At 33.7% G+C, this 12,884-nt stretch overlaps 1 protein-coding gene across 1 annotated transcript; it reads right to left on the minus strand.

The window, feature by feature from the left end:
- Positions 1-1,714: 1,714 nt before the first annotated feature.
- Positions 1,715-4,995, minus strand: LOC110464383. The gene is made up of 3 exons (XM_021519578.1): positions 4,705-4,995; positions 3,818-4,018; positions 1,715-2,131 (listed from the first exon to the last, which is right to left on the minus strand). Exons 1-3 carry the CDS (start codon positions 4,781-4,783, stop codon positions 2,085-2,087), a joined length of 327 nt encoding a protein of 108 aa, XP_021375253.1. The 5' UTR covers positions 4,784-4,995; the 3' UTR covers positions 1,715-2,084.
- Between the last annotated feature and the right edge of the window lie 7,889 nt (positions 4,996-12,884).

Below are 12,884 nucleotides of genomic sequence, written 5' to 3' on the forward strand. Positions count from 1 at the left end.
GTACTACCCTGTAGATATTATAAAAAAAAAGACATTTTCAATTTTCAATTACAGTTGTCATGGTAACCAAGTTAATTTGCATAAATTTGTGAAATTAAAAAAATATCAGCCAATAATTTGTTCAAGGTTCCCCCAGCTTTTTATCTTAGCAAACATAGATAAAAACATCTCACCGCCTACACATTATCCTACGATATAAAGTATGTTGAGACATACGCTTTATGGTTTCAAGACCATTCATAGTCTTTTGGACAGCGGTTCTCTTGATTTGTCCATCCACCATCCACCATCCACCATCCAAGACTATTTTCTTTTTTATTCTTCCGTTATGAAATCATGATATTCAATATGAATTTCTCCCTCAATTCTTTGATCGTCACATGTTGTACACAAACTATGAGAGCGAGGAACTGTATGCACTTGCATTGAGAGTTTAGCTCATTTGATGCCCGGTTTCGGTATAGTATTCTTAATATATTTCTCTTACATATTGTAATTGATTAAAACATGCGTGGATGTACGTGTACAAATAAATAAATAAAACTAACCTATTGGCTGAATATATTAAAACAAAATTTAGAAAGAAAATATTTATAACACAAAATTTAGAAGAAAAAAAATGAAAAGATACAATATAATATGTTTTATTAAAGTGATATGTTCATACATCGAAGCTTTATACTTTTCAAAATGTTTATCTTTTTATAACAAATGTAGCAACCAACCCAAAGGGTCTTAGTCCATTTGAAAGACACTTGCCGGATTATACAAGTTGTCTCGCTTGAATCAGAAATTGAAGCCAGAGAAAGAAGTATAAGGGGAGACAAATCGCGCTGTCTTGGATATTTATTATTTTTCTAACAGTTGTCTCCCTTTACTCAGATTGTCATTCGATGCAATGTTACTAGGATACGGTATCGGCACAGAGTATTTGGCTTTTATTTGTTGTCCTCCCGACGAACAGCGAGAAGATAATGAGTATTAACAGTAATCGTTGATAGATGTGCAGTTAGCTTATTGGGTCCTGTGATTTACCTGCCGTGTGTGTAGTAGTTTCTGACGGCTATCAATATTTGGAAAAAGAAATTCAACAATACATTTTTTTGAAACTGTATCCCAGACATTTTTATATATATTTTTCATTATCAGACTTTGTCTAAACGCACCCCAGAATTTGTCATAGCAAAATTGAAGGCACACGGCTAGCAATTTTATTGGTGTCAGGTAAAAAAAAACCTGACCAATCACTAGGCTGATACTTGTCCCTTGAAGATTACAGAGGAGCGACACCCGACTTCAAAGCCAATAAGTTTACCGTTACGCGACTGCGGGATTCTTTTGATGTACACCAAAGGATCAAACTAGTCTTCTTGTCTCATCCACAAGGTGGTGCACACTGAGTCTTCAATTTTGCTATGACATATTCCAGGGGTGCAGAGATCGAAAGGGAGCGTTACCCCTGGAGTATTGAGGATGACGAATACCCGAAACATTGGCTTGCTGTGGTAAATATGTCAAAAAGCGGCAAAAGATTTTGACGATGTGCGCTGGCACATTGAATACAACAAATTTTAGACTGAAATTCAAGAAAGTGTCCAGTAGGCATCCTGCGCCCTGGCTATCGTTGATGACCTTTTGTATGTGAATACCTTATTGGTTGACAGGTGGTAGTAAAGGTGTTAAAAAGCGACAAACGATGTTTTTTTTAAAGATTTTCATAACAAACAAATCGAACATATAGCCAGTCCAATATTGAGCTTGCCACATATTGAATACACCTATGTTAGGTGTATTTCATTGTTTTATATTTAGAAATACAATAGGTTCTTCTCCTACAATATCTTAATGTCAATGTTCTGAGACAGAATGGCGTTTACTTTCTTTCTTCCACACCTTATTGCATTAATATGTGTGAAAATAATATTCACAATTATGTTTTACTGTCCGATATACTTTGTAAACGACATATTGTTCTTCTCGACATTTTCATGTCATCATCGTCTTTGGGCTGAATGACGTTACATTATAAATGGTTACCGCATAAAAATCGTTGGACTTGCTTCACCTCCTGTTTCATATCGTAATTATCTTTTCTTTCCGAGACCGACATTGCCAAAACCATGCGTGAAAACTGAAAAATACAAAAGCATATAAGACCGCTGAAAAAAGCATTTAAGACATTTGAAAAATCAAAAGCCTACAAGACGGCAAAAAAATCCTCTTCGTGCATCTTAAGGAATCAACAAAGCTTCAAAATATATAAAGGGGTTTAGCTATAATATCGAAATGAGATTATGAAATAAGTGTTATGTTGAAATTGCTGTTTTTTAACATAATTCCACGTAAAAGTCAGTAACGGAATCATGGAAGATATTTTGTGTAACTATATCCATAAAAGAAGAATACCATAATTAATATCTACACAATTGGTTATGTTTTGTGTCTTACACAATTTTTGTGTTATATGTCTACACAATTGGTTATGTTATATGTCTACATAATTGGTTATGTTATATGTCTACACAATTGGTTATGTAATATATCTACACAATTGGTTATGTTAAATGTCTACATAATTGGTTATGTTAAATGTCTACACAATTGGTTATGCTATATGTCTACACAATTGGTTACGTTATATGTCTATACAATTGGTTCTGTTATATGTCTACACATAGGTTATGTAATATATCTACATAATTGATTATGTTATATGTCTACACAATTGGTTGTGTTATATGTCTACACAATTGGTTATGTTATATGTCTACACAATTGGTTGTGTTATATGTCTACACAATTGGTTATGTTATATGTCTACATAATTGGTTATGTTATATGTCTACACATTTGGTTATGTTAAATGTCTTCACAATTGGTTATGTTATATGTCTACACAATTGGTTATGTTATATGTCTACACAATTGGTTCTGTTATGTCTACACGATTGGTTATGTTATATGTCTACAAATTTGGTTTTGTTATATATCTACACAATTGGTTTTGTTTTGTGTCTACATGATTGGTTATGTTTTGTGTCTACACAATTGGTTATGTTTTGTGATTACACAATTGGTAAAGTTATATGTCTACATAATTGGTTATGTTATATGTCTACACAATTGGTTCTGTTATATGTCTACACAATTGGTTATGTTATATATCTACACAATCGGTTAGGTTTTGTGTCTACACAATTGGTAAAGTTATATGGCTACGCAATTGGTTATGTTATATGTATACACAATTGGTTATATTATATATCTACACAAGTTTTATGTTATATGTCTACACAATTGGTTATGTTATATGTCTACACAATTTGTTATGTTTAGGTGATGAAAGCATTGTTTTTTCCTCGTTAATATATATACAGTATATTGGTCAAGTATATATAAGTAATAACAACAGTTTGGTCCAATAAGGGCACTGGATACGAACAAACATGTTGGTTGGATACGTACTACCTAAATTAACATATGGGCAAAGAAGTAATACTGAAGGTGCAGGTGCAGGCAAAGCAGTGTGTCAGGTTTTCAGGGCTATCTGACACTTTTTTCAACAAAGAAACATGAACACTTACATATCACAACATATACTAGAGATAAACAGTCACTATGAAACAATGAGACAACAAAAATACATGAAAAGTTACTTATACAAAATCGTTCGATCAATGAAGAGTTTTATTGATATTGTTATGGTACGAAATTTACTGTCTTTTTACTGTCAAAATCGCAGTGATCAAGATAAACAAATGTCATATTGATATGGTTTTCATGAGAAATAACTGTTAAATTAATTATTCATCCTTACCTGATGAGATACTTGTACATTGTGAATTCTTCAAGTTGAACCTCTGTCCTTTTCCACATATTGTTGATAATATAACGTTCAGGATAGATTTAGCGAGCGACTTTTTAATTCCGTTTGTTTGTTTATCTGTGTTTATTTCACTTGTAGTGACCTCATCAAGTCCTGTTGTCAAAGATGGCGTCTCTAATGTTGGGGCCATATCTGCAAATATAATATTTAAATTGTTGAAATCACCTAAATATTTTTGTTCGAACCATAATGAACAGACCTTCGGTTATACTTAAGTATCATGCCCAATGTTCTTTGTCGAATATCAATCCCATTAAATACGTTGTTTAATATGCAATTTCGAAGTTAAATGTTGATTCCTGATATTGATATACATGGATAGACATTATGCAGCACTTTGTATATATGCTCTCAAAACAGCGCTTGCATTTACATTTTTATCAATTATAGCATTTAATCTATTGCAGTGATGAAAATATTAAAAAAAATATATAAAAAAGTATTGGCATTGAGGAAGGACATCAACAATTAATAGTATTTGTTGAATCCTCTATTGACAATCAGTGAATAAATATAGGAAATATTTTGAAAGTGATCAATAAAACCTATAAGGTCCTTTATATTCGTTCATACATTATTATGTATAACAATGAGAGTTGAAGTAATATGTAGTCTGCTTTAAACACGCGTATTGACAATTTTCAAGGTACTTGGCGTATCATGGCATAGTGATACAGAAATATAAAATATGCATGAATACAGTGATTAAATATATTTAGCAGTTATCATAATTTGTCATTAAAAGTGCGAGACCGTTTCATAGCTTAAAGCACTTTTTGACAGTATCTTGTGCGACAAAAGGTATAATTATTACTCACGTGGTTGACTCCTAGCTTCGCAGACAATGAGAAAACAGACAATAGCCATAGCAAAGTACAGAGTAGCCATCTTTGTCATAGTGGACAAAGTGTGGTAGTGAGCACAGATAAGTGTACGATTGTGATGACTTTTTCCTTATGATGTCTCCTTTTATATTCACAAACAACTCTGTTTTTATATATTTCAATTGATAAATTCAGTTTGACGTCAAAGAATATAAAATTAAAATAACACACTTTGCTCCTTCGCCGTTAAAGCTATTACTGATGAGATTAACTTCTATTCACCTGTCCACACCCATTCAAGACATTACCATTAATCGGATTGAATTTATAACATATTAAGTATATTGTTCACCGAACCATATCATCTATTATTTAAATGTGTACTTACACATAGTGCATAAATGACCTGATATGGATTTTTTTCTGAAGTTAAATGACGTAGTACATTTGTAAAAGCGTAAATAATGAGTTACTATTGTCTTGATAAAATGTATTATTCGACACTGATAAACATGTTACATGTATTTCACAATAAGCCAACCAGGTGATAGATTATCAAAAGTAGCAGCGTATTATTGGAATTATTGTTTTTGCAGATTACATATCGTTGTTTATACAGTGTTTTATTTCTTAAATACGGATTAAGGTTAAGATCAGACCTAATTGCTCACAAATGGCCCTCCGTCTTTATCACACAGGTAACATACAATGGACGATAGTTATGAGCATATACAAAAATGAGCAAATGTGAAGTAAATTCATAAGACATAGTAAAACCAATAAATTACATGTCGGAAATAATGTGGCAGATTTTTTATTCACATTGCGGATTACGGTCGACTCCGCACTAAAGGAAATTTCCCTTCAGCTCAATCGGTGTAAAATGGCGGACTGGGAAGGTGGAGTTTGTGGGGTCAATCCCCGAGGCACACTAACCTCTTTCCTGTTACGTCACACACAAATGGTGTCCGTCGCCCTCCCTGTGGAAGTAGGGAGCTAGGACCCGGTACATTAAAAAGGGGGAAGTAGTGTGATATATTTTAGTTGTACATAGGGTTACGGTCACCTTCTAGGTTCGCGCTGGAGGAAATGTTCCTTTAGCTAAATTGGGAAAGCGGCGGACTGCGAAGCCGGAGATTGCGGGTTCGATATCCGGCGAAAATACATTACTCTCGTTGCTGTTATATATGCAATGCTGTTACATATGCAATTGAGAAATGTTGCAAGATAAATATCAAACTTGATTTTACAAATATATAACTAATAGGAAAACAGTTTAATCAGCTTATATTTAAGGTACCGTGCCGTTAACCTTCGCTCTTTTTTCTTTTCAGCAGGATACATTTGGCGTTTCTGATTTTTCTTACATAACAAACATTATTATTAACTTTCTGTTAATACCACATTCAGGAAGTGAAACGTGTCAAATATATAAAACGAAAATTGGATATTTTACAAATTATTTACCATGCGCCAACCGCCCCTGCAGGTCGGGGATCGAGAAATAATACACCAGCTGTATCCCAGGCGACAAATGCGGGAACCCCTGCAGAATTTTTGATTTGCTTTTATGCCTTCTACTTGGTGACACAAAAACGACCAAATAAATCTGCTGCACCCATTGCAACATTTCACCAGGTGAGGAAGGCAATGGGTTCTGTCCCCAGGCCGGGACATACCAAAGTCTTTAAATTGTAGTTGTTTTTTTCCTGCTGAACGATCAGCATTGAGGGTAACGGCAACAACTGGTTCACCCGTTGTCAGTATGATGTGACCGGGCAGAATGCTGTGCTTGGAGCCTTCAGCAGACATTTCAGTGAGATAGCACTATAAAGTCGGCATCAGATCCACGCTATCACAAGGAGGCAATTACACCATCATACCCGGTCTCAAGCATACACACACACATGCACGCTTACACAACACACATGGATGCACGTCCTTAAATGGCCTTAGCTGTTAATAGGACGTTGAACAAAATAATACCAAACCAAGCATACCCAAACACTTATGATAGATTGGTGATGTCAATTCTTAAACATGGTCGACGGAATTTGCGATCAACAGCACAATACAGTGAAAGTGGTCATCGAAGAAGCCTTCGAACAATTTGAATGAGCTCAAGGATGAAACGGGGTTGGTGCGCCTCTAAGAGTTGTGAGACTAGACAGATGATACCTAAATCGGCTAAGAGCAACACTCAACACGTGTATTGTATAAGCGTAACCTTTGATGCAGTCGGAGATATAGTCGTTGTGCGTTGGATTCTGCTCCCGTTACATCTCGTGAAATCGCGTATGCATAATAATGACATAAACGTGGCCTCTAACGTGATTCTGGTGAGATGAGTAGCAGTCGAAATAAGGCTTCAAACGCTTATACTTGACATCAATATAAGTAATTGAAATTGTAAATCTTTTCATTCCAATATACTTATAGTTTTCATCGAATTTTATGACTGTATGTTTAACCATAGTTTCCCGAGAGTAAGCGGCACCGTTAATTTAATCACTCATCTTGATATAACCTAACCTTTCTTACATGTATGTACAGGTTATATAAACCTTAGTTTAAAATATTCAAAATTCCACTTTACAACATTTAGAGGTTTATCATCACTTTCAATATTTCCAATAGATTAATAAATGAAAATTTGATTTCTAAGGGTTTGTGCATACAGATATATTATTAATTATGACATGAAAATGTGTTTCAAATTGAAGTCACACTTTGGTAGCGTCATACACAAACGTCAGAAAGTCTCACGGCCGAATTCAGAACGACTGTTGCACACAAACTTTGGATAGTGTCTTTTATAGCTGGTGACTGAACTGCGTCTCGGAATTAATATTGATATCGAATATAAACCAAAGATGTTCCCCCCATACGAAGTGTTCAATTTGCATTGAATTGACAGATTTGACGCCGCGAAGTTCGCAACGGAAGTAGTGGCTTTTGTCAACAATACCGTCATAAAACTAACAGAGATGAGTAGTGAAAATGTGGCAGGAGCAGAAAGGGTTTTAAACTGTTTGTTATGCTGGATATTACTTACAGGGCTGTAGTTTTTTATGCTCTAGTGATTACAATGCCCAGTGACCTGTGCGATCTTGTTTGCATCGATGCTGTTTTCATTGTGTTCGTCAACCATAAGTTAAACCACTGATCACCGCTATTTACAGTTATCTGTTTAGTGTGAGGGGTTACATTGAAGGAATCGCCATTTTTATCATCACAGTAAAAATGTAGTTCTCGTAGGAATAAGTTACCTGATGAATAAGATGTTTGAAGCGTAATGTGTAAAATATAGCATAACTCAACATACAATGTACTAGATACTGCTACATTGTACATCACAAATAGCAATGAATCTATGTTTTAAGACGAATGTAAGGCACACATATGCGATTGCATTTATAAGTTCTGGCACATGTAATAGATACAGTTTGCCTAACAAAATAATGACATTGCACCATACCGCTGTTTCGTCCTTGTAGGACTCATTGGTAATGCTAGGGGCCACTTAGTAAATGTTCTGACACACTAACTCGGATCTGAACAGGTAAGTAATGACGTTGTATAACCTACCTCTCCTGTATAATAATTGATGTAGCAAGTACGATTAAATATTACATTTGAACATCAAGAATATTCAAAATGTTCATGTCATTTTAGCTCAATTTAATGGGGGGGGGGGTGTATTCAAAAAACGTCCTATTTCCCTGTCATTTTATTCCTCTCTACGGATCACATTATACATTGTGATGTATGTTGTACAGAACTTACATTTACATTTTAAATTCACTTATTATTGACAAAATGACAAGGATGCCTATTATGTTATTTTTATCATCCGAATTTCCGTAAATTATTCATTATATGGTAGAATGTATATATTTATACGTTTCGCACATACATATAGATTATTCAAATGAGAACTACATATTTGTTATTTCTAATATCTGCTTCTGCTACATAATCATAACAGTTTTGTTAAATGATATTATTACGTGATATATAGCTAAATTTGATATAATGCCCATCTATTATATACTACAGTTTAAAAAGCTTTGATAACTGTCACACATTAATCGTCCTCGATATCCAGGGGTTACGCTCACTTTTGCTCTCTACATCCCTGGAATACGTCATAGCATAATTGACGGCTCGGTGTACGCCATCTAGCTCGCTCCTTTGATATACATCAAAAGAAGCTCACGGTCACGTAACGGTAAAAATGACAGGCTTTGAAGTCGGGCGTCTCTCCTTTGTAAGCTTCAAAGGACAGGTATCAGCCTAGCGATTGGTCAGGTTTTTTATACATGAAAACAATCAAACGGCTGTCTTTGTGCCTTCAATTTTGCTATGACATATTCCAGGGGTTTAGAGAGCGAAGGTGAACGTAACCCCTGGATATTGAGGATGCATATTATTATGCAGGTATTTCTCTCAATATAATGCCATTTGTTACTTCTTAATAACACTAAACCTTGATTTAAAGTCTTACTTTTATGCACAATAAAACATAAAGATAATGTCACTACTTTATATACAATATCCTCGTTTAAACACTGTAAAACTTCAACATTAAGCCCTTGATTAATATACACTTGAAATGTCGAAACAATGTCTTTCGGTTATTAAGTTAAACTTCGAAAGAATGCCAATGCCTCTCGTTAACATAAGGAAATGTTAGATATACATTTAATGTTTATTGTTGTATTTCCCTCGTCCTTTCTTTTTAATCAAAGTATTGCAAGGCTTCATTCACGTGTCTACCTTGCACTATCGTCCGATAATATGTCCATAAAACGGGGTTTTATTGAAGATGGTGGCATTGTACAAATGTATCATGGTATTCAATGATAATACTGAAATCATAACGTATCGATTGATAAGATCAATGTTTTAGGATGAACGCAAGGCGCACACACACACGTGATTGCGTTCATCAATTTTGTTCATGTGATATGTACTGTTTACCAACAGATAATTACACTGCCTCATACAGCTGTTTCGTCACAAATAAGGGCAAAAAAGGTAAAAATCAAAAACAATGTTAAAACTACTGTTGTACAATAGAAGGGGCGCTAGTGCGTGTGGGATGCATAAAACCCATTAATTATTAAAATTTCAAAAACTAATACTGTATATTACTAATATTTATCGCACACCTAATATCCCTGACTGACCTTACTGCACTTTATGTACTTATATATAAGTAAGGATCACTGTCAACTACAGGTAAAATAGTACAGTATATCCATCGAGTCCCTAGTCACGTCGGGGAAACAGTTTCAAATTAAAAATTTAAGTTTTCGGCAGTGGTACGAAAATCCTAAAGGGCACCAATACGCGTTTCATCCAGCGAGTATGCCGTAGGTTATGTTTAACAATTGTTTGCGTGATATTTAAATTATCAACCGACTTTTCATGTGCATTCACATAAAAATAAATCGCACGCAACCTATAGGCATTCACCAGTATAAGGCAAGGATGAAAATATTGAATCATATCCAATAAATGACTTGTGCAAATATATCTCGATTAAATATGATACCCCAAGTCAATACATAATACAAATAGCTGTATTGATTTTGTTATCTAAAATTTATCTAGAATGTACACAATTTATTATTAGTTCTATATATATATATTTGTACATTCTGTATTATTGATTTTAATGTTAATATCACAACCGAATTAGACTATCTGCAATAGTATATAACACAAGCAACGATATCGGGAGATTTTTTTCTGTCGCTACATTGAAATGTTAAACTTGTCAGAAGAGTAATGTGCATATACATTGTAAGCCCTGAGTAGCACGTACTTCGAAAAAAATACACACTAATACGTAAATCATTGTAATGTAAAATCCATTAGATTGAGCTTGCCTTATTTCGTATTTCAGATCACTACGTACGTTTTGTATTCTAATCGGCACCTTGGAAGATTCTCGATAGATGCTTGACACATTGTTGTCTTATCAACATCAAGATAAATGTGTTAAAAGTATTGACATCTTAACCTGAATTAAACGAAACTCGTTCACAGTGATATCTAAAACATTGCATTGAAACCACGATTGAACATATTTTGGAATGTTTTAAAATGTCTAGTTCTTATATATATTGTTGACGTTGTATCTATTTCAAAGGTTGACCTATATATGCGCCATACATAATCAGTAGCACAAAGAAAAGGTTTTAAGCCTAACACTGTACGGTTCTTTAAGCTGGTGATTCTGCATATGATATAAATGCACTCGCTTTAACTTATTGCATCTCCTACCATTACTAGTCGTTCATAGTATCGTTAATCACATAGACCTCCGCCACTGTAAGTGTTAGGAACGCTAGTATTGTGAGTCTAAATCCTGCTACAATAACGACCTTTTGTGGTGATCAATTGATGAAATCAAAAGTCTATCAGTGCGTAGAATTTATAACCTGACCTGGCCTTCATCAATACTATTTACATTTGTCCATTTCACATACGAGTTGATACCTGGTCGGTGTCCCTTTGATAACGGCTATCCATAAATGGCCAGGATTAATATCGAACTAGCCATACTTAGTAACTACTCTTGACACACTGACTTCAGATCTGAACAGGTAAGCAACACTTTTGTAAAACTCATCTCTCCTTGATAATGAATGATATAGCATCGACGATTAAATATTTAATTTAAAAATCAAAAATATCCTAAAAATTTAAATCATTTTAATTCCATTTCATGTAAGTTTTAAAAAATTCAAAAAACGGCCTATTTACCTACCATTTGTATTCCTCTCAACGGATTGTATTTCATTGTAAGTATTAAATCTACAATTTTCACGTACTTATGAATTAGTCAAATGACAAAGACAACTTAACGTTAATTGGATCGTCCGGATTTCCTTAAATTATGCATTACATGGTAGAATGTTTGTATTGCCTAATTAAAGCTTAGTATATACATTTATGTTATTCGAATGACAAATTCATATATTTTTTATGGCGATTTTCGCAAACACTGCAGAAGCATTTGGTCCAATTATCAACAGTGTTAAAGTCTGCAGCCTACTTGAGTTGAGTTTGAGATTAAGTTTCTGAAGTAAGTATGGTTAAAGTAAACAGAGCTCAAACTTGGCATGATAGGCTCAGAGTGATTGTAATATTAGGATATATACCGGTTCATCTAACTTCCCGGATGACTTTTGTTTTTACATTTAAACTTATTCATTTATCTGTCTACTCGTCTGTAACAAGAAGAGTATTGATTTAAAAGTAATATCGCTACTACATCTTCCATTAAACTCCCCGTCCATGCGTCTGTATAATTTTACAAATTTCACCGTTCTTTCCATGCGTTCGTATATTTTTTCAATTTTCATTCTTATTGTCATGAATTTTCATGAAATTGTTTGTCATTTTATTTGGACCTATATGGCTTAACATGTTCAATTCAAGCTGTATATGAACCCGTATAATTCGACAGTCTGTCAAATCTGACCTACGAATAGTATAACTTTTCTCATAAAACCTCTGTAATCAGAAACCTTAAATAATCCATCAAATGTGTTGGTTCTTACAGGTGTCGGATTAAATACGATTGACTGTGTCTATAACCGAATGTACTGAAGACATTCCAAGAATGTGTACATTTTGATATTCAAATAATAAGCACAGAAAGAAAAATATAATCATTTCATTAAAAAAAGAGCAGGCACTTTGACCTCATAGAGAGTAAATAAAACGTATCTCGAATATTCAAAAACTTATGTATAAGTTTTTTCCATACTCGTACAACTTCAAAAACCATGGTCGTAGTATCCGATACATTCTGTTACTTATTTGAGAATATATAATATATTACTAAGCTTTTTTACCTTTGATATCTGCTTAATCCTGAGTATTTATAAATGACTTTATATATTTACTTATACGTACTTTAATCAAATGATAATACAATTATGTCACATGTGTTGAAATTATTAAATTGATGAAACAGAATCATTTTCATAGATCAGAAAAAAGTTAATATCAAGACTAAAATAATTAATAAAAGTAAAATTGTTCAACACTTGCAATATGTTATCAGAAATATCATTAATAGATTAAAATGATTAATATTCAAAATCTGAGGTACATATTTGTAAATATTTTTTTGGTAACAAGAAAAAACACTT

The sequence above is a fragment of the Mizuhopecten yessoensis genome, unplaced genomic scaffold (assembly GCF_002113885.1).
Source record: "Mizuhopecten yessoensis strain PY_sf001 unplaced genomic scaffold, ASM211388v2 scaffold10985, whole genome shotgun sequence".
In the NCBI taxonomy this organism is placed as follows: domain Eukaryota; kingdom Metazoa; phylum Mollusca; class Bivalvia; order Pectinida; family Pectinidae; genus Mizuhopecten; species Mizuhopecten yessoensis.